The sequence below is a fragment of the Hypomesus transpacificus genome, chromosome 8 (assembly GCF_021917145.1).
Source record: "Hypomesus transpacificus isolate Combined female chromosome 8, fHypTra1, whole genome shotgun sequence".
Taxonomy (NCBI): Eukaryota; Metazoa; Chordata; class Actinopteri; order Osmeriformes; family Osmeridae; genus Hypomesus; species Hypomesus transpacificus.
This window is the reverse complement of record NC_061067.1, coordinates 9939258-9961920: the sequence shown is the minus strand read 5'-3', so window position 1 is coordinate 9961920 and position 22663 is coordinate 9939258. Positions and strand designations below refer to the sequence as shown.

General features: G+C 46.5%; 2 protein-coding genes across 2 annotated transcripts; one reads left to right on the top strand and one right to left on the bottom strand.

Moving 5' to 3' along the window:
* The first annotated feature begins 211 nt into the window (after positions 1–211).
* Positions 212–14238, top strand: trpc1 (transient receptor potential cation channel, subfamily C, member 1). Its single transcript, XM_047024090.1, has 13 exons — positions 212–734; positions 1660–1814; positions 1951–2052; positions 2311–2513; positions 3158–3289; positions 3732–3927; positions 4797–5133; positions 7747–7886; positions 8026–8175; positions 11375–11559; positions 12020–12221; positions 12924–13118; positions 13482–14238. The coding sequence occupies exons 1-13, from the start codon at positions 569–571 to the stop codon at positions 13707–13709; spliced, it is 2391 nt and encodes a 796-aa protein (XP_046880046.1). The 5' UTR covers positions 212–568; the 3' UTR covers positions 13710–14238.
* Positions 14239–14296: 58 nt separating this feature from the next.
* Positions 14297–21738, bottom strand: pcolce2b (procollagen C-endopeptidase enhancer 2b). Its single transcript, XM_047024091.1, has 9 exons — positions 21483–21738; positions 21096–21204; positions 20361–20616; positions 18871–18995; positions 18588–18724; positions 18300–18463; positions 17135–17218; positions 15788–15955; positions 14297–15115 (listed from the first exon to the last, which is right to left on the bottom strand). Exons 1-9 carry the CDS (start codon positions 21614–21616, stop codon positions 14985–14987), a joined length of 1308 nt encoding a protein of 435 aa, XP_046880047.1. The 5' UTR covers positions 21617–21738; the 3' UTR covers positions 14297–14984.
* Positions 21739–22663: the final 925 nt, after the last annotated feature.

The window sequence follows — 22663 nt, the reverse complement described above, 5'->3', positions numbered from 1 at the left end:
CTCTTCCAATGTAATCCAGGCAATATTGATTTAGATTAGAGAAATTGATCCAAATAATAAAATACAATGCATTTATAGGTTTACATGGTCATATCCTGATACTATATGTTATTAAACGGAAGGTAGGCCTACGAAACAAATCCCCCTTTATGTAATCGTGGACTGGATGCTGCGCCTGCGAGATGAGCAAACAGGTGGAGAGTGCACATGCGCACAGCGCAGCAACATCAGGACCAGGGAACTGCCAGTAGCCTGTGATGCTAGAAAATGGTGCAAGTAAACAAGCCTGTGGAGATTATTTATTCTGCAGACACGTTAATTATAGATAGGTAAAATAAATCTTGTAAAATCCTATCCATTATCAATACAGAGGGAAACTATTTTTGTTTTCCAGCCACCGTCAATTTCACGAACATAGCTGGCGGCATCTCGAGATTCTGCATGCCATTGGTTTCGGAACAGCAAGACGACGACTCCAACTGGGCTTCGCAAAACTATCCAGAGCTACTCTCCATGTCACCGTTTATGACACGGTTTCTTGTTTAGGTGGTCGCTTGTGTCAAGTGGGATGCACATCAGTGTTTTGCCGTACTCGTTCTCCGTCGTAATGGCAGCTCTATATCAGGGCACGGACGCGTCCTCTCCAGATAAATTTCTGGCCTTGAAAGACGTGAGAGAAGTAAAGGAGGAGACAACTCTGGACGAGAAGCTCTTCCTTCTGGCGTGTGAGAAAGGTGAGAAAGTCATACAAATTGTGATGGAGTGTATTTAGTATCGTGCCTTGTTGTCAACTTACTGTAACAACAGTATAGGCTATCGAAAATGTATTGGGTTATTTGCAAAAGAACATTAGGCCTACGTGAAAGAACCAGTTAGTGCAGTGTTGTTTATTTTCCGAGGCATCTTCTGACCTTGCAAGGTTAGGGTTTAGGAGTTAAAACTAAAATGTCACCTAGAATTATACATTACAAACTAAATGGGAGATGTAGCCTACTTGTACCATAAACAAGGGAATTGACTGAATATTAATCTCAGTGCAGAAGGGAAACTCAGATATGAAAAGATCAAATTCACCTCTTACCTTTTTCAGTTAGATGTCTCATGTAAGTATATTTTCTTGCAAATTGATCATTTGCCCAAAGGGTGGAAATTGAATTTACTGTAGCACTATGCTCTTGCGTAAATATGTGAACATTTTCACAATATTTACACGTATTTAAAATCCAGTTAGGAAACCATTTTTTTGTGTCCATCAAGGACATTAAAAACTAGTGTTTTTTTCCCAGGCAAATCACACATGGGCACTCTAAAACGGGTATTCCATTGTGAACAGACCAGAGTGTCCAGCCACGCATATACATGTAACTGTAATTGCCATACGATCCATATAAAGCCAACAGTTGCGGAGCACTGTGTCCTTTGAGAGAGATGTTATTGTTAAAGAAGACTGGAATGTAGAAAGTGCTGGAGGGAGGCCTGCTTGCTTGAGGATGACTGTTCCACAGAGTCTGTGCATGTGCGCGCGCACGGTACATTTATGTGTACGCCTAGTTTTCCTGTACTGTACTTTCTGTGCGTGTATCTTCGTGTTTGTGTGTGTGTGTGTGAGAGACAGTCGATGCGTTTCCCCTTCACTGAGCTTCCCGTCCGACTCCTAAGGTGACTACTACATGGTGAAGAAGCTTCTGGAAGAGAAACGTCACGGAGAGATCAACCTGAACTGCGTGGACGTGCTGGGACGGGATGCGGTCACCATCTCCATAGAGAACGAGAACCTGGACATCCTACAGCTGCTCCTGGAGCATGGCTGCCAAGTAAGCTCCTCAGCCCGCTCCGTAATCCAGCCGCAGGATTCCGAAACTTCAAACCAGAGTGTGCGTTGACGCTTCGGTGGATGACCTCACCTGGTATGACCTGATCAGTACACTTGTATCTGTGTCTCCTGCCCAGGCCACAGATGCTCTGTTGGTGGCCATAGACTCGGAGGTGGTAGGGGCGGTGGACATCCTTCTGAACCATCGTCCCCGGAGATCCTCCAAGCCCTCCATCGCAGTAAGTCTCCTCTCGTACCTCCATCAAATGGCCTTCTGCGACGTCGGGACACGGCGCTGGTGGAAAGCGACTGTGCGACGAGTCGATGATTTGTTGACATCAAATCTGAACGGCTTGTTGTTCTACTACATCGTCAATCACCTTTACATCCTATTTTTCTGGAATCTCTCCCTAATCTCTTCCCTCTTTTCCCCCTCCTCCTCCTCCCCCTCCTCTGCCTCCCTTTCCACCCCCACCATCCCCGCCCCCTTCCATTAGAAACTCATGCAGCGCATCCAGAACCCCGAGTACTCCACCACCATGGACGTGGCGCCCGTCATCCTGGCGGCCCACCGGAACAACTACGAGATCCTGACCATGCTGCTGAAGCAGGACATCTCCCTGCCACGGCCGCACGCCGTGGGCTGCGAGTGCACGCTCTGCAACGCCAAGAACAAGAAGGACAGCCTGAGACATTCCCGGTACAGCCTGCGCCTTCACCGAGCGTCCTGCGGTGGCCTCTGCTCTGAGCGGGGAAATCGCTATCCATCACTGGAGGCGGTGTCGAGCGCGTTGGCGTTCGTCAAAGTTGTGGGGAAACGTTGATTTGTTGAGGGATTTGGGCTGTCTGTTTGTTGTTATTGTGTTTTCTGCCCAGAACTGATGGCAGGAACTGAAGGGCTCTCACAGATATGAGAGAAAAACAGTTAGAGCCGCTCTATCTCTTTGTCTCTACTTGTCCTCTCTCTCTTCTTTGTCTCCTTTTCTCGTTGTCTCTCTTTCGATTGTCCAAAATAGTCTGTAGCGACCGGATCTTGCTGTACTCTTGCCCTGGACGCTAGTTGTTTCTGTCCTATATCTATTGCCGTTCTCCCACACAGAAGCCCAGTGAATCAGCACTATCAAGGCCAAGTAGCTTTTAATAGCCCTAGAAGAAGTGAAGTGGGTTTAACGGTTTGATCCGTTTTCACATCGTTTTGTGACTCTCCCACTGAATCATTCTCCTCTCTCGTTTGACCATTCCTTTCCCTCTCTCCCCGTACCTGTGTGTGTGTGCGCGTGTGTTCCGTGCCTGCCCGCGCGTGCATGTCTGTGCCCACGCTTACCGACCCTGTGCGTGCTGCAGGTTTCGACTGGACATCTACCGGTGCCTGGCCAGCCCCTCTCTGATCATGCTGACCGAGGAGGACCCCATCCTCAGGGCCTTTGAGCTGAGCGCAGACCTCCGAGAGCTCAGCCTGGTGGAGGTGGAGTTCAGGTACAGACACCTGGACACCTTGGTAGACGCATGCTAGCATGCTAGGCTAATGCTAGCACTGTGTACAACAGAGGATTATGTGTGTGTACACAGTGGGGAAGATAAAAAGGTATAATGGTGATTAACAACGTAGTACAACGATAAACTGTTCAGATTTGATGTCAAACCAGCAAGCCATAAAACAAGCAGACTTGGAAATACCCCTGACGGTAGTTAAAAGATAGTGTTCACAACACTAGTACATTGTAATTCCTCAAACTGTCAGATACAGACGACTCAAAACCACACCAACAGCTGTCATAAAGATAAATGCACCAAGAACCCATAAAAATCGACCTGGCATTATTGGTTCCAGGTAGTTGAAAAACTCCTGCACGTGAATAAAGAAAAAAGTCTGAGCAAGCTGTACTTGACCTACGAGCTCCCTCTTCCTGTGGTACAGGAACGACTATGAGGAGCTGGCCAAGCAGTGTAAGATGTTCGCCAAGGATCTTTTGGCTCAGGCCCGGAACTCACGAGAGCTGGAGGTCATCCTCAACCACACGTCCAGCGAGGACCTGGTGGACAAGAGAGGTCTGTTGGAGGAACGCATGAACCTCAGCCGGCTGAAACTGGCCATCAAGTACAACCAGAAAGAGGTGAGAGAGACTGAAAGAATGTGAAGAATGAGAGAGAGATAACGAAAGAGATGCAATAATGGTTGTCGATGAAAGTGAACAAGGCAGTTACTAACTGACATGTAAAAGCAGTTGATTTTATCTTGTGTTTTGATTGTGGCATTGTACAGTATGATAGCAATTTTCTATTTTCACAACCACACTCTGAACTTATGTCCTCATCTGGCATATTTAAAATGTAATGTTGCAAAGTAAAAAAAACATTTGTTGCAATATCTGGTACTATATTCACAATCATTCAGCAAGATGAGAAGCAGAACTCTTTCTGCACTCCATTCTTTATACTTTTCTGTCATAAAAAAACAAGACTAGCACAGAAGCATAGAAAATCTGGTTGAACATTTTAAACTAGGTTATTTACGACTGCTGAGAAGGCCCGGAGCGCCATGTTTAGTTTGTACATGTGGGTAGCTTGCCAACGCTAAGCCACCTTCAGGACGGTACTTCACAATGTTAAGCTAACCACTAACTCTTTATATCAAATTGTGGGCCCCAGAGGATAGAATTTAGTCTCTGGTTTATGTTTGTGATGGGATGTACTGACATAAAGTGCTTGGGAACTAATGTAAGTTGGCAGTGCTTAGCGTACCAGAACGTTGACATTCGACCAAACTAAACAGGTGGACCCACAGAGCTCCCTTTAGGCCCATTCATTGGGTCTACGGTATGTTCCTTAGTGTGGGAAATGTTTAATTTAATGTCAGCACAAGAAGGTGCTACACTATAGCCAGTTTGACTGGACTAATAAACACACTGGCTCCTACTTACATTCGCTTTTAATATGTCCTTCTCTTGTGTTTCATTCACTCCTCCCACCTCCGGCTCCCCAGTTTGTCGCCCAGTCCAACTGCCAGCAGTTCCTCAACACGGTCTGGTTCGGCGAGACGGCGAGCTACCGGCGCAAGCACACGTGTCTGAAAATGGCCACGGTGCTCAGCGTGGCCATTTTGTGGCCGCTGCTGGCCGCGTGCTACCTGCTGGTGCCGCGCTCGCGCGTGGGCCAGATCATCCACACGCCGTTCGTCAAGTTCATCATCCACAGCGCGTCCTACTTCACCTTCCTGCTCCTGCTCAACCTCTACTCGCTGGTCTACAACGAGGGCAAGAAGAACACCATGGGCCCGGCGCTGGAGATGATCGATCTTCTGCTCATCCTCTGGATTGTGGGTGAGGAAGGGAGACACACGACATGACATTTCAGTCATTTGGCAGACGCTTTTATCCAGAGCAATTTAGAGTAAGTACAGGGATATTCCCCCCGAGGCAAGTAGGGTGAAGTGCCTTGCCCGAGGACACAACGTCATTTGGCATGGCCGGGAATCGAACTGGCGACCTTCAGATGACTAGCCCGGTTCCCTAACCGCTCAGCCACCTGACTACACACACTCACACACACGGAAATGCAAACGCATGGACACACGCGCGTTGAGGCCCACACACAGAATGGTGTCAATATCGACTGAGGGTCAGAGTACTGTAGGTAAGACAAATGGGACTTTGGGTTGGGTAACTCAGTGCAGCCTCAAGTAGGACAGACAAGCTTAGGTATGTCAGCATGTCAGTATCCACGACTGTAGTCTGAGTACCAGGAAATATCACATACTGTCTTTTGACTGGCGCCGTTACCAGCTTGGCGAAATTACATCCGGCCCTGCGCTCTCGTTAATCTGGGTGGAGGAGCTACAAACTCCTCCTATGCTCCCTCCCTCCCCCGCACACACACACACACACATGCACGTACACACACCCATACCAACGTGCCATCATAGGCATGGTGTCATCATGACTTTCATGTATGGAGTCGTTATGGACGAGCAATGAAGGGAGGGAGGGGAATGAGGAGGTAGGCGGCCGGATGGAGGGAAGGTGGTGGTGGTGGTGGTGGTTGTGGGGGGGGGGGTCTCCTCTTGTTTGCCTCTGCTGCCAAGAAACCATTATCTTGATTGCTCAATTGCCATAATGGGACTTGTGTTGATAATTGTGGACCAGGCATTCTCCTCCTACTGAATTTGTTCTTTTCCTCAAATTATCCCCCCCCCACATCTCTCTTTCCCTTTCTCTGAGTCCGCTCTGCATAGAACAGAATATAAAAAAATATGTTCTTTGTTGTTTTGTTGGTGGGTGCCAGAGATGCGGCTTATGTGAGTTGACGTACATAAAATCATTTGAATATTTAAAGAAGTCCACTACATCAAGCCGCATAGAAGCAGATTGAACCACCCTCCTTCCCTCCACACAAACACGCACACAAATCTGTTTAATCTCTGTAGTGTACGATACTCCTTAATGAGTTCAGAAACAAATGTAACAGATTTGATATTCTGCAGCCCCTGCTGCAGCCCCTGCAGAGTATCACAAATATATCCAAAATATAGAAACTAGGCAAACAAGCAATACTTTTCTGATGATCTTGTTTTTCCTCTTTTCTCAAGACAAGCAGGAGGACTGATTATATCTGAATGACAGTATATGTAGGCCAGTTCAAATAACCAGATTCACCGCGAGCTTAAGGATTTGAGACAACAGGCAGTTTTCTGGGAGCAGTATTGTTTTATCTTTTATTCCTCCATTGTTCTGTCTCCCTCTCTTCCTCTCCAGCTATTCCCTGGAGCGAGATGCCTCATGCTAATGTAGAAATCAGATGCCACATCTGTGTGTATGTGTGTGTGTTTGTGTTTGTGTGTGTGTGTGTGTTGAGGGTGGAGTTTGACTCATGTCTTTCACTCTCAAGTGCTATACATTTCAATGAATTTGCTTTACCGTCCAAGTACGAGTTGTGTACATTTTTTAACATTCATATGGATGTAATACATCTAGCAGATGCATTTATCCAAAGCGACTTTACAAAGACACACCCAGGTTCTGGCTCCAGGGATCTGGTGCCTACCCAAGGGTCTCATCTCACATCTCGAATTCAGTAGTATGACAAACAACAGAAGCAAAACAAAGAAAGAAAATCAAGGACTGATAATGCTGGGACCATTCCTTTTAGATGGTCTAGCATTAGGCAGGTTTGTGCCTGCATTGCTGATCCTTTGGGCTGAAATGCCCATGTTTTGGCCTTCATGTTGGAATATTACTCACAGCACTGTCTAACATTACCGCTGGGCTTCCGTTGTTGTGGGCGCTGTTTAAAATGCTGTTGCGAGTCCTTCAGGGTAATGGATCTAGACGCAACCCTTATTTTACACATCTGTTCAGGAAGCGCGTTGTGTCCCTTCTCTCTGGCGAGCCGTAGAAATCAGGCGGATGCGAAAATGATCTTTTTGTAAGGGTTCACGATACACACGCGCACACAAAGTATAAAACACACAGAAAGTCTACAACACATGCAGACAAAAATACGCACAGTGGGGATGAATACCAGCTCAACAAGTGACTGGGAGTCCATCTCGAAATCTCCCCGTGTCTTTGTCTCTATTGTTTTTGTTTTTTTTGTCATTAAGCAGACATTCTTATCCAGAGCGACTCACAGTAAGTACAGGGACATTTCCCCCGAGGCAAGTAGGGTGGAGTGCCTTGCCCAAGGACACAACGTCATTAGGCATGGCCGGCAATCGAACCACCTTCTGATTAATAGCCCGATTCCTTAACCACTCAGCCATTTGACCCTGCCCCCCCCCGGCGTCTCATACCAAAGAGATTTTTCCAAGGCACATGTCTGCAGAAATATTCACTGCAGACATTTGTAGATGTCAGGAATGACAGCGTTCCAGGTAGAGGGAAAGCCTTGTCCCTGTGGACTGGACGGTGACGCTCGATTATTTTCCATCTTCCCAGGGATGGTGTGGTCGGACGTGAAGCGCCTCTGGTACGAGGGTCTGGAGGACTTTCTGGAGGAGTCGAGGAACCAGTTAAGCTTCGTCATGAACTCCCTGTACCTGGCCACCTTCGCCCTGAAGATAGTGGCCCACAGCAAGGTAACTCCGTCACGGCAACATTCATGCATTCATTGAAATGCTCAGTAACTGGCCCGTTTGTATCTTATTCGAGTTTACGGCAGGCCTGAAATCTTTGTGTGTGTCTGTCTCTGTGTGTGTGTGTGTGTGTGTGTTGTAGTTCAAGAATGTGGAGGACACGGAGAGGAAGAACTGGGATGCCTTCCACCCCATCCTGGTGGCTGAGGGCCTGTTCGCCTTTGCCAATATACTCAGCTACCTACGTCTGTTCTTCATGTACACCACTAGCTCCATACTGGGACCCCTACAGGTTGCACACTCATACACACCAACCAGTGTTTTCCACAGATGGGAAAGCTATTTGTGGCGGGGGGGGGGGGGGGGGGGGGGGGGGGGGTTGTTTCATGTTCATCATTTGTTACACAGAACTTTATTATATTAAATATTCATCCAAAATGATTCACACCTTCACAAAATCAACCACAACAGACAAATCATTTCTGCATATGCAGGTAGTAACGCTAGTGCTAAATAACTATTTAACTGGTCGGCTCCAAGACGCCGGGTAAGTAGCTCGCTCCTGAGACTTCTCACCAAAAGAACGAATGGGAACCTTCGATTAAGACATGTTCGTAGGTATCTAGCGAAAAGTAGCCTCAACTTCCCTAGACCTTTAGCTACGGCACTAATGCTGAAGGTTCGCTGATATAGCTGTCGGTCTTACTACAACGGCGTAGGTATGCATCGTTGCTAACGTGATCTGACGTTGTGACTGCGTGCGTATGTGAGAAAGACGTGTGAGTGACAGAGAGGTGGAGGGAGACGAGGGAAAGGAAATGCAGCTGAACTGCTTGTGTTAACCTAGATATTGTCAACGCAATATGTGGCGGCCGGTGTTGATTCTGTGGCGCACCGCCACTAATTAGTCTATGTGTGGGAAACACTGCCAACACACACACACTCTGACACACAAACACACACTCATACACACCAACACACACACACCCATACACACCCATACACACCAACACACACTGACAGTTAGAGGACTTAAACAGGCATCCAAAAGGACACATATTGTATACATGTGCATCACTCACACACACAAACACCACAAATATTCTAGCAGCAGATGTATATTTGCATAACAATCCTTACATTATGTCAGCCTTGGTGCGGTTTAAGCAGCATATGGAGTGCCATCATCCTCATCATCACTGAATCATCTCACACATGGAAGCAGTTCCACATTGGTACACATCCCAAAAGATGAAGCAAGACTTGTGGCAAAGCCAGATCAAAGCCTCCCTGTAATTTTCTCTCTCTCTCTCTCTCTCTCTCTCTCTCTCTCTCTCTCTCTCTCTCTCTCTCTCTCTCTCTCTCTCTCTCTCCCTCTCTCTCTCTCTCTCTCTCTCTCTCTCTCTCTCCTCTTTCCCTCTCTCGCCCTCTTTCTCTCCTCATTTGCAATGGGTGCATTTCTGAACCTTCCCCCGTCTCCCACCTCCCGCAGCTCAAGGCTGAGTTCCTGCTTTGAATATTCCCTCTCCAGTTGGGTGCTTTCCCCTTGCCACAGCGGTGTCCTTCACTTGAGGTCCTCCGCTCCCTCGGGCTAAACAGCTGGAGGGGAAAACTCAATTCTACCTTCTGGCACCTTCCAGTGTTCTGTCTCGCCGTGTGTATTATGTCAGTCATAAGAGAATTCCAGCGTGTGCAGGTCGGAGGTGGTGAGGTCACTGTGCTCCGAGGGCTGTTTCCTCTTGTTATTCTTGAGGTTTGTTTGCGGTTAGGTGTACTACACAGCAGGGCTTCCCTGCGTGTCTCGCACCAGTAGTCTGCTTGGCATCGCCGTTGCCCCTCTCTCTTTCACATGCGCTGTCTCTCTCCCGCTTATGCCGTCTCACGCCTACCTGTCTCTGGCTCCTACCTCTCTCGCTCTCTTTCTTCTCTCTCTCTCTCTCTCTCTCTCTCTCTTTTCTCTCTCTCTCTCTCTCTCTCTCTCTCTCTCTCTCTCTCTCTCTCTTTCTCTGTCTATCTCTCCCTCTCCTTCTCTCTCTCTCTCTCTCTCTCTCTCTCTCCCTCTCCCTCTCCCCCTGCCTCACTCTGTGCAGACTGAACTAGGATGTGTGACCTCACTGTCTGGCGCGGGTGGATGGAAAAGTTCTTAGCGTAGGAAAGAGGTGCCTGTGTACACGCACTCACCCACACACTTTCGGACATGACGGACAACCTCTGACCCCGACCCTCCCCCTCCTGTCCGTCACACACACACAGACTCACCTTCTCTATCTCTCTCTCGCTCCGTCTCTCTCTCTCTCTCACACACACACACACACACGAACACGAGCACATCCAGGGTCTGAATCAGTGTTCCCAGCACAGAGTGCAATGTGGTTTGGGACAGTGACTACTAGTCTGACTATCCCAGCCTTTCTAAGTGAATCAGCCCCCTGACCCCCTCACCCCCCCCCCCCCCCCCCCAAGCCCGACGGAAAAGCACCCCATGCCGAATCAGGGGAGTGTAACCACCGCCCCTGACTCACTCACAACCTCAGTTGAACCACCCAGAAACAGGCTTAATGGGCCTTAGTGGATAGCATGCTGTAGTGACGTGTGTGCGTACGTGTGCGTGCAGGCGTCAGTGCCCCCGTTCCCGCCCACCCCCACAGTAAGGGTTAAGAGATCCTGACCCGTGGCATTTCTGCGGTGTTTATACAGTAACAGGCTATCTGTCAAACCTGGCAACCCGGCAACACCCATCGCCCATAAATCTGCCCCCTACTAAGAAGGAGCAGCACCAGGAATCCTGCACAGAGGGGGGGATTCACATGAAGAGAACTATTTGAGCTAATGGACTCGCTCGCTCCTTGAACACGCTGGCTGGCTCTCAGTGCAAACAGAGGGTTACACCTTGAGGTCTCCCCTCCAGCCTCCTGGTTAGGAAACGAGTCAAATATCATCCCCCCTCCCTCCAAAATCCCCCCAAAATCTCCCCCACACTGGACAGTATGTGAATGGCCACGTTTGTGTGTATGTGTGTGTGTCTGTGGCTTTGTATGTGCGTGCGTGTACACACGTGCGCATACAGTATGTGTGTGTGCGTGTGTGTGTGTGTGCCAGTTCAGATACCACCAGAAGATCTACTGACCTGGGGTAAATAGCCATCCGACTCTGCACTGTGGTCACTAATAAATAGTGACCACACTCCTGGTCTTCAGAATAGTCTCTCTGTTCCTTCAATTTCTCTCTGGCTTCATACTTGTTTGTCTGTGTTCGCGCCACTAGCCAGGGTGATATCGACCTGCCAAACTAAGTTATTTTTCTTGCCATTTTGCCAATTGCGAGTAGAGAATGTGGAGATAGACTGCTGCATTTATCTGACATGTCTTCCTTACCTTAGAATGATGTAATCTGCCTTTCTTGTTTGTGTTGCGTTTGTGTGTGCGTGTGTGTGTGTGTGCACCCATCCCTAACCAGGCCGATCTGTTCTCCCCCCCCCCCCCCTCCTCCAGATTTCGATGGGCCAGATGCTGCAGGAGTTTGGCAAGTTCCTAGGCCTGTTCCTTCTGGTGCTCATCTCCTTCACCATTGGCCTGACCCAGCTGTACGGAAAAGACCAGAAGGACCCGACCAAGGACCCGGCCAAGGACTGCGAAGGCATCTTCTGCGTGCAGCAGAGCAACGACGCATTCCACACGTACGTACGGAGAAAGCCTGGCTCGGTCGTCACCGACAAGCTTTGGTGTTGAGAGAAAGAGGAGCCCAATTAAATTGTACTCAAAAGGAACTATAGAAAAGTGTCAAACTACTTGAATGAATGGCTTGCCAAAATGTTGCTAAAAAAACTTTAAGAGCTTTATCTTGACACTGGAGAATGCGAGTGCTCTCTTGTCTTTGCAACCGTTTTCAGAAAACGTAGCTTTGGCAGTGCTATATAAAATCCATGAAGAGATCCTAATCGGAAGAGTGCAATCGTTGTAAACAAACTTTACTTGTTTGTGATGTTTTCCCTTCTATTCTGAAATGTGCCTTTTGTCTGTTTATTCAAATCATTTGCGCTACTGAACATTTGATGGATGGATTGTTGGTGTAACTCTGATCATCATTGTCTCCTCGTGCCTCTCTCCACCCTTGACCTTACTGCCCCTTCACGCCAGGTTTATGGGGACCTGCTATGCCCTGTTCTGGTACATCTTCTCCCTGGCTCATGTGGCACTGTTCGTCACGCGCATCCACTACACGGAGGAGCTGCGCTCGTTCGTGGGCGCCCTCATCATCGGCACCTACAACATTGTGGTGGTCATTGTCCTCACCAAGCTGCTGGTGGCCATGTTGCACAAGAGCTTCAGGCAGATCGCCGTAAGTCAAGTCGAGTGGGATTTCATTGTCGTTCTTCAATGCAGCTTGTATACGCTTGAACGAAGTGGTGTTCCTTCGGAAACACGGTGCAACAGAAACGCGATTTTGGTCCAATGCCATTTCGTAAGGGCCAACGCTAACAGTTGAATTCATCACGCGAAAAAGACCAACTTTATTTACCCAACCGTCTGTAGACGACATGTTCAGACGCTTCATTCGAAAGAGCTGAAAGATCAATCTTGAACGAGGATAAAAAAAGAAGCAAGACGTATTTGAATGCGTGCTGTACAGTTGAGCTTATTTGATTTGTCACTGGGGATTTCACTGTGACGTCCTACATTGTCATTTTCAGGTTGTTGTGGTGTCGAAATAATTAAACGTTGCCAGTTGCTTTGAGTGGTTCTGTAAAAAATAATCCAGACTTGGATCATTAGAATGGAACACAGATGTTCCAGTATTGTTTACTGGTAATTGCCATCCCTCCACAACATTTAGGAAGGCATGTAAAAGTAATTATCACTTTGCACATGCAACTGTGATCCAAACAGCCTCCTCGTTGGAGAAGAGCATTCCACATACTTGCAAACACGTGGGAGCAGTTCCTTGACACCTCCTTGGAAGTAGAACATAGTCTGTAAATGTATAGTTTATTGGACTATAAATTCCCTCAAATCTGAATTTTTTTTCTCCCTATTTCTGTAGAACCACGAAGATAAGGAATGGAAATTTGCCCGAGCCAAACTGTGGCTCAGCTACTTCGACGACAAATGCACCCTCCCCCCACCTTTCAACATCCTGCCCTCCCCCAAAACCATGTGCTATCTGGTGACCAGCATGAGCAAATGGATCTGCTCATGTACCTCCACGGGCAAGGTGAAAAGGCAGAATAGCCTGAAGGTGAGTGTGTGTATGTGTGTGTGTTTGTATGTGTGTGTGTGTGTGTGGGGGGGGGGGGGACTCATTCTTCTACGTTCATTCTGCCTTCTGCCTGGGATTGATAAGAGTAAAAAATTCCCGTTGCGTCGGCCCCTTACGGGGAATGGGATATTTTTCACCAGGCAACCGAAGGTGTAAAGTCTTTGCATTGCCTTGGTTGAACTCCCAACAATTTGCCACAATTTCAGAGACTGGTCCAATTGATGGTCCAATTTTAGTATTCATCTGTAGGTTATACATATATCTTTATGTTTAAGAAAAAAAGTACAATAAAAACTGCATAGGTACCCCAACCAGTGCTCTCTCCTGCTCTCCTCCAATCAGGAGTGGAGGAACCTTAAGCAGAAGAGGGATGAGAACTACCAGAAGATCATGTGCTGCCTGGTCCACCGCTACCTGACCTCCACACGGCAGAAGATGCAGAGCACGGACCAGGCCACAGTGGAGAACCTCAACGACCTGCGGCAGGACCTCTCCAAGTTCCGCAACGAGATGAGGGATCTGCTGGGGTTCCGCACCTCCAAGTACGCCATGTTTTACCCCAGGAACTAAGCCTGACTGACCTGCCCCCCTCCCCCAGCCCGCAACCCCCTGCTGCTCCATCCAGGAGCCCAAGCATGCTCAGAAACGTTCAGGGAGGACATTTGGACCTGGAACTCGACTGGAAAAAGATAAATTCGCCACCAAAGCCTCCAGTTTCTGATGCCACGTGTAATATCCCATTTTTTTCTAAAAGAAAAAGGTTCTAAAAGAAAAAAGTTGATTATTTTCAACAAAAACACTTAATAAAGACTTGAATAAAGATTTGTGGCTGATATGTTCAGCTTTGATTTGAGCTGAAATGGTTAGAAACCTGACAGTGGAAGTGTTCAGGAGCACAGTTGGTTTCTACCAATACAGTATGTGTTACATTCGCTTACCACTATCACACACACACACACATCTGACCATTCTTGTTCTTGGTAGAGCACAGCTTCCAGCACACTTGGTCACACCATGGAAATATGACAGCTGCAGCCTATTCTGTAGTTTTATATGCCTTGTCATTCATAGCCATAAAGTACTACACATTCTGTCCTCAAACCATTATTTGAAGTGTGAACAAACAAATACAGTTTTTGTTAATAACCACCATGTTCTTCGAATTATAATGTAATTTAGAATTTTATTAGGGCGGATGAAAACAATAAAATATAAATAACATTTATTTAATGATGGTTTCATAGGAAAATACTTTATTTTGTTACTTTCATGTCTGTATTTTCATTATAAACAAACCAAGCTTTAAAAATGATCCAGGTGCTATGCATCCATTTTCAAGTTAAGCTTTGGCAAATAAGAGCAGTTGCCACACATAAAAACAGCATGACACCAAATATTTTTTAACAAATGCTATATAATGAACTATTGCACTTAACACCACATAGAATACTTCCCATAGTTTAGCATTCATTGTAAACTAAGGAAATAAAGAGCAGTTTTGTAAACACTGTCATGAAAACTACAACCCCCAAACTACAATATTTTACTTCCTCTTACAAATACTCACAAGATGTCTGGTCGGTCAAACCTGCAACACTAAAATGTACCCCACCCCTCTCTATCTCTTCCCCAGGGGTTTATCTATCACACTTACCCTTCACATTGCGCACGATAATGGCCCAGCTCAGAAAACGAGAAAAAGTGAGAGACGAAATTCCAAGTAAAGCAAAGTAAGGTGGTAGGAGGTGAGGGCATGCTGAGCGGTGAGAAACATGGAGGGGCCTCATTGTGTCAGGGTGGGGCTGGGTCTCCCCCTGTGTGTGTCGGGGGGGGGGGGGAAGTGACTCAGCAACGTTTGTTCTTCAGCACGTTGAGGCCCTTCTGGTTCTTGGCCTTGAATGCCATGACAAAATGGTGTGGGGCGACCTTCCCGCGTCCGTCCTCGTCCACTGTGCCCATGAAGATGTAGTTCAAGCCTAGTGAGGTCACACAGAAAAAACCTGAATGCAGTGGCGGAACGGCAGAGACATTCAGGAGGGCCACACATCAGCTTCACCTCACAGCACCTCGTTAGTCTACATATATGTCTATATGCGCTGATATAAACATATACCACAGGTTTGTTTGGAGTGTATCGCCCAGGGGTGTTCAATCCTGGTCCTCGGGATCCGCTGTCCTGTATGTTCTAGATGTTTCCCCGCTCCAACATACTTGATGCAAATGAATGGTTGTTGTCAGGCTTCCACAGAGCTTGATAGCGGCCATTCATTTGATCAGGTGTGTTGGAGCAGTGGATGCATGCATGTTGGATGCATGTGTTGGTGTATATATCTACCCGTATCTCACCAAGAGAAAAAGGCCATGTTCATTTGTGTCATTGTGTTGTGCCACTTACCTCGAACGTTGGGATCAAGCTTATTCAGATATGAGCTCGAAGGCAACGGCCATGGAGGCAAACTCTGAGCCAAAGGCAACGTTTAACAGTCTGCTGAACACACAGCTGGACAGGCTGGCTTTCATTCAGAATACCTCATAACCTTCCACACGCTGAAGCCATGAAGGGGTTTTCAAACTCGGCTAACCTTCCGAAATAGAACTTGACAGTGTGAAACTCTAGCCTGGCTCAGGTGGGGGCTTGTCCTGCTCACCTCGTCTGATGAAGGGGCATTTCTTGCAGAGGATGACGATCTTGGTGCTCATGGTCTTGCCAGCTTGCTGGATGGTTAGGTTTCCTTCTTTGTACACGTTGATGATGGAGATGGTGGCGAACATGCTGCCTCCTCGCATCACCGCCGTGATGACCGTTCCCGAAATCACTGTCACACACACACACACAGAGGTTTGTTTTTTTTTCCAGTGGGGCCCGACCATTCAATCCCATTCAGAATTGTATTATCTCTAACCACCAAGCCCTAACCTCTAAACCCTAACCTTAATTCTTCATGTAATTCTAACCCTAAAAAAACATTTTAAATTGGAAAGGTGCCCCACGAGGTCAAGTTATTTCATTCTTTACTATACTTGTGAGGACATTTGCTTCCCACAAGAGTATTTAAACGAGCACAAAGACACACACAAACACACACATAGACAACATTAGCAATGGTGCACCATTCTTATTTGGAAACTAAGAGAGCTATCAAATCAGCATGTGTATCATAGGGTATTATATTCACGTGCACTGCACCCATTTCACTCTCTTGACACATACCTCACAGTAGGGTTAAACGAGGAGGGTGTGTATAAAAATAATGCAGTGGAATGTGTCCTTTTGCTGCGTTTTCAGGTCCAGTTATTTCATTTACATGTGTGATGTAACACCTTGAGCCGGTTACGTGAGCAGACTGCATTTCACAAGCCGTTTTTTCCAGTCCTGCCTCGTCCGCCAAACTTCCCTGAGAGGACCTCCTCTCTCCAAATGCAAATCTACGTCGACTCCTTTTGAAAATGTCAACTAACTACCTGTTTGATTTTGTGAACACCTCCCCCCAAAAACTGCTCATAAATGGTCTCCGGGGTAACAGGCCTCCATGGGGGCAGGGTGTGTTTGTGTGTGTGTGGGGGGGGGGGGGGTTGGGGGGGTGACTGAATCGACACTTTCATTTGGCTAAAAAGTTAGCTCCAATCAGTGAGGCTGCGACTATGTGTTTACTTGAGGAAGGCTAGCGTGCTCCTTCCAGACAGTCAAATAATCTTTTGAGACGAGCCATGAAACAAGCCAGACAGCCATAGATAGCATGCCATGAGAGGACCATGAAAACATGCTCTCTTTAGACATAGAGGGTTTTATTTGCGATTGGGAAATACTAATTTCCCGCCCCCAAATCTGTTTGGAAGTGAAGCTTGAATATTACATTTCTCAATCATCTTTGAATAAAAGCACAGGTTGGCAGGAAGCTTGTTTGTAGTGAAAGTCAGTGGACAAATGTGTTTGAAAGAGTAGACATGCATGTGATAGTAACAGCAGCACACTAAACATGCCGGTCTTGTCTTACCAAAGTTGCTGGAACAATAGTTGTTCTCAAGGGTCCCCTGCCTTTTGCATTTCTGCTGACACAGAGCTACGGAGTACTTGAGGGCTAAGGGAGACAAAAAAAGAGATACAGTTATTTCTTTTTACTGCCAGTGATGCAAGCTAACCAATTCAAGATACATGTTTATTGGTGTTCCCCTTTCCCACAGACAGTCTAAATCCAAGAGGAATGTACACATAGTTCTAGTTAACATCTGGTTTTAAGCTTAAGGGGGTACTATTACCCTCAGAGAAAATAGGAAAGAAAGGGACAAGAAATACAACCACAGTCTTATCCAAATGTTATTCCTACCGGTAGAGAGCGAAAAACGTTGAATATAGGCCAGTTAGAGTCAGTCATCACAGGATGACATCATAGTGGGGGGTGCCAGAATAACTCTCTGTGTAGATTAGGTATCATGTGTTCTGGCTTCCGTTGGGGGAAAACTTAAAAGGCAAAGGGAATGTTCATGAGTGTGCTTAATGCCTGTGCATGTGTGTGTGTAAGCTCACGTGAAGACGAGAGTGTGTGGGCCGGCACAAACAACGATACGAGCATTCCTTTAAAATCCAAATATATGTGTATGAAATAAATACGTGTGCACATTTGCATGAGGGTTGTCAGAGTCTAAAATATCGACAAGACAATCCATCCTTTTCCATCGAAAAAAGGTTCTCTCTTTCCACATGCAGCACACATCACTCAACTGTATCTCACTGCCCGGATCTGAATAAAGAAGTTGCCTTTGTTCTCCCAGGGAAGCCCTCAACTACAGGCCACATCTGAGGCAGGAGCCTGGTCCTACTTACAGTATTTATGGGGGAAGAGAGGATAAGGTTTATCCCACATGCTGGCACCAGGATCAGAGACTAGAGGAAGACTACACAAAGCCTTCACTAAATCTCCAGACAAAACCACCAGATCCCACTGACCAACGTGTAGCTGGAAGGAACATGGAGGGGACCAAAACATGTGTTTATGCGATGAGTTAAAGAGTAAATGCTTGGAGTGCAATTGATAGAGTTGATTCAATGACCCAGTTTGCCCGGCGGTAACCTAGAAACAGCCCCAAAAGTACTCCTTCAGCACACCATGTGGCAAATCAAACACACCTGCAAGCATGTATTGGACTGTGAGTGGTACCTACGTATGGGTCTGCTGGTGGGGGGTGGGGTGGTGGTGGTCGGCGGCATCGTGGTGGTGGGGAACCTCTTGGGTCGGAACTTGTAGTGGCCGATAAAACCGTCCGCTGTTAGACTGAGGTCTGACAGGAACTGGATTAGGAGCTGGTTCCCCTCTGAGAACACTGGACTGAGGAAAGTTAAGAGGAGTGGGGGGGGGGGGTAGTGAGAGAGGGAGGAGGGCTTGCAGGATATGACATCATGTGATACCCTAGTTCATCGAAACCGGTCAACAAACAGGTATATCGACCTACTCTGGAGGGCTGTCCCCGCAGAACTTCCCAATCCTCTTGGCGTCGTTGATCTCGGCCCCGTTGAAGATCGCCACGAAGTCGTAACGGCAATAGTTATCTCTTTCCACGTCGAACTTCTCAAACTTCAACTCGATGATCTGCATTGACGGAAACAAGTAGCACGGTTATACAACCCACAAATGGACCACCACCAAAGTCACAAACAACAATGTACTGCTCTGGTCTACAGTTCAACAATGAAATAGAAACTGTGAGGACGATTAATGGCTCTGAACTAACTCACCTGGTTCTTTGGTGCCACTATGTGCCAGGAGCAGGTCACACCAGCTGGGTAGTCCTTCTCTGGCCAGTTGGGGGTCTTAAAGGACCCTGAAGGTTTGTCCAAGCGACCCCCACAATACTGGTCTCCTATTGGAGACAAACAACATAACTGTTTTGGGTCCCTGTATACCCATCTACGCTCCAGTATTTCAATAATTTAAACCCAACTGAATTCATTTGTGCAGTTTATGTTCAACACGTACTGTATTCCATGGGATAAAGAGGAATGCTGTGAATGCATAACATCATTCCAGGATAAGAAACGTGCTTGCTTTAATCAGCAGTTTCTCATTCGACCCTTCTCGTTGACCCCTTATGATTAGTAGCTCAAGGAGACATTCATCTCTGTCTGGTCCCCTGCAATATGCTGTTAAAAGGGAGTCCACATGTTCGCTCTCAGAGATCTGAGAGAGATCAAGCCGCACAAGCTGTTTGCACTGTTGAGGGTCTGGAGTTCTCTCACATGAACCACCACCGTTGCTCCCTCAGTAGCAGGCTGTCTCAGCACTCCGGCTCTCGTTTTCACAGGCAACTCCAATATACCACAGCGACTAAAATAGACATTTAACAAATGGTGGAGGGCAAAGTTTCCACAACTTGCGTGGATAGTATGGTAACAGTCCACATACTGCCATTTGTTGTGTTAGACCGGGGAGCCTAGCTAGCAGACACAGCCCATTATATCTGTCAACTAGGAGAATACTGATAAGCGGTGACTGCACAGGCACCCAGCCATTAAAATTCCTCAAAGCCAGTGGAGGAGACATTTCTACGCCAAGAAGAAGAAGAAGGAGGCAGGGGGACTGTTTCAGTCAGACTCGGATGGCAGCAGTCCTGTCCCTCACAGCGATTCTGATAAACAAAAATGTCTGTGAGAAATTCCACGTCATACTGTGAAATGTGTAGAGATCTTCCTCTTTTCCTATCCAGCCCTCCGAGCAAGATTTAAATCAACAGTTGCCAGACGAGAAAAAGGGCCCCTCAAAAAATCATCAGCATCGGTATTTTTCAACAAGCAAAAACAACAAAAAGACATACTTGTCCTCTCGTGTACAGCACGTGTATCCTTTGTCTGTGATTCATCGGGCAAGTATTTTACAACACTTTATGTCCGGACATTGATCTCTTTCTCTTAATTGTGACAAGCGGTGACCCCAGAGGGTGTGACCTAGCGCTTTAGGGGTTTGTTAATTAGCTCATGAAATCCTGACCCCTGCCCTCACACACACACTCCACAACCTGTATCAAATGACTGTTTACGATCTGGAGTCAGGACCCAGACTTGGCCCCTCAGGCTCAGCTTAGCACGCATGGCTGGCTGGAGATTAGCAGACATGACTGCAACCCTGTACTGCATCCTTTATTTCACCAGAGGACCAAACAACATTGAGCTAACCAATTAAACCCAGTGAAGTACCCATTCTAGTGTGTGGCACCAGCTTGAATCCCTACCTCTCTCATGTGGCTGGGCAGCCGAGTAAACTGCCAGGAAGCCACTTCCAGCTGTGTTGGCATCAGACATCATCTGGAGGAGCATCTTGTTTCCCGTGGAGACCAGTGCACCGGGCCTGAACGTGCCACAGAAGCGCCCCAAGCGCTGGCCGCTAACATGGCCGCTGTACACATCGACGTAGTCGTAGCGACACAGGTTGTCGCTTTCCAGGTCGATAGAGCGAAAGGAGAGGACCACGACTTTGCCCTCAGGGACCTGTGGAGACATACCGCTCACACAGTGAGGCATATTTGAGCCAAGGCTTCATTAGGTTTGAACAGTGTGAAAGTGTTAACAGTCTGATGCTTACAATGTGGTTAGGCCTACAGGACCAGGCTGATTTACAGAAGGCCTGCAGGCCTAAATGGGTTGTGATCAAGTAAAGGAGATGGTGTCTTTTTTCTCCTGATTAACTGTAATGACAAGTCATTGCCTAAGGCATCTACGATTTCACCTATTTCATTCTAGCCATAACACTAGGCAGGTGGCCAGCTGAAAAAGTGATGAAGGCTTGAGAAACAGCCTGAGGGGCGTTCTGTGGCAACAATCCAAATACCAACAATTGATTTTTTAAGGTTTGATAATGAATATCTTTGCAGCTATTGCAGACTTTATTATCAATGTGTTTTAACATGTAGAATGACAGATTATGTATTGCCTAGGTAGCCTGGGTATTAAAGAAAAGTTTGTCTTACCGTTATTCTCCAGACACATTTGGTATTTGGGGGGTACACCCCAGGGTAACCCTGGCTACCAATAACCCCTGAATCTCCAGTTAGGTTTCCACCGCATGTGAACGTCGGTCTGAGAAGAAAGAACAAATATTTTAGATTCTCCCTGGTGAGAATTGTAATAACCCAGAACGGAAGCTTAATTATATTTGACTCTCTCAGCAATGCACCAGTCAATGCGTCTTGATTGGAAGCCTAGAGCGCAGACTGCAGATTCATCCCAAACAAAACTACCGTTTCATCCCTGAGTAACCGATCCTGTATACCACCTTTGCACTTTCATTCTGTAAACGCTTTTGAAAAATTCACAGAGTTCAAAGATATGAATAAAGTACATTTGGCTACATGTACCTCCTTTGTGACTGCGCGCAGACCTCAGTCAAAAACACAACACCCCATGCGCAAAAAATACTGCATATTCTCCACATTGTCTGGTTAATGGACCGGGCACTTCGCCTGTTTTCGCCCCGTGGCACGAATGGCATTGTTTTCAGTAGCTGAAACGGTGAGGAAAAGTACCCAGAAGTTCCTGGAGGGAGTTTCTCTGACTGCAAGCTGGAGCAGATGAATATAGCGTTTGTTCTGCGTAGCAGAAGGGAGGGGAGCAATAGGCAGCTGCCTTTTTCCAAAACCTGGGATAAAAGACGCGCTGGAAGTAGGGGAAGTGGGTACTCCTGGTTCCCTGAGTTTATGAGATACAATGACATGGAAATATTCACTTCACTAACCAATAAATATTCAAGAAAATTATTTAATGGCACTGTCTGTTTATTGCCTATAGCCTTTATAGGCTAGCTGCGTGGCACAACTATACGGTTATTATTTTTCTCAGCCTATTAAGGTGTAGCCTACTGTTAAGTCGTGCTTATATTTAGACCTGTGAGCTATGTGAGCTACGGTCATAATTACAGGAGAAAATGAAACATGAAAATGATAGACAGACTGACAGATGTTCAGAGACAGACAGACAGACAGACGTTCAGATGATGTAAATACACATAATCATCGATCAAAGAAGAATTACACTTTTATTGATAATGATAATGCTTCCTCTAAAGATATAGTAGCCTATATAATGATATGGCCTACCTATATTTGAAAGTGGTAGGCAGTAATTAGGCTACTTATAATTATAGATGGGGTTTCTTGAACCATCCCACTTATATTGTATTCATTTTCATTTAGAATACTGTTTTGACAAAAAAAAAAACGTTTTGTTCGGTATCGTATTGTGGGACGATGAAAACAATGCTTCTATTACCAAAACATGAAACTAAAATTCCCACACATAGTAAACAGTATACAGTAAAATAAACATCAAGAGTGGAAGAAAAAATCTATAGACACACCGATAGAGAATGGCACCATCTGGTGGATTAGAAGAGGAATAAACTCACGGACTGTATATTTGTGCGCCTACATCGCGCTACTGAATCAATTTACATTTACAATTTTCAGTCTTAACAATATTCAAGCCTATATATAAAAACCATAGTAATACCATATGATTATTGAAATATCATTATCATTAT

Excerpts from the sequence above, each read along its gene's own strand:
- trpc1 (XM_047024090.1), top strand. The coding sequence starts at position 569 with ATGCACATCAGTGTTTTGCCGTACTCGTTCTCCGTCGTAATGGCAGCT. Across the intron at positions 1,815-1,950 it reads TCCTGGAGCATGGCTGCCAA|GCCACAGATGCTCTGTTGGT; the intron begins GTAAGCTCCTCA and ends TCTCCTGCCCAG. Across the intron at positions 3,290-3,731 it reads CTGGTGGAGGTGGAGTTCAG|GAACGACTATGAGGAGCTGG; the intron begins GTACAGACACCT and ends CCTGTGGTACAG.
- pcolce2b (XM_047024091.1), bottom strand. The coding sequence starts at position 21,616 with ATGCCATTCGTGCCACGGGGCGAAAACAGGCGAAGTGCCCGGTCCATT. Across the intron at positions 15,956-17,134 it reads CTATTGTTCCAGCAACTTTG|TGATTTCGGGAACGGTCATC; the intron begins GTAAGACAAGAC and ends TGTGTGTGACAG. Across the intron at positions 15,116-15,787 it reads ATGCCCCTTCATCAGACGAG|GCTTGAACTACATCTTCATG; the intron begins GTGAGCAGGACA and ends TGACCTCACTAG.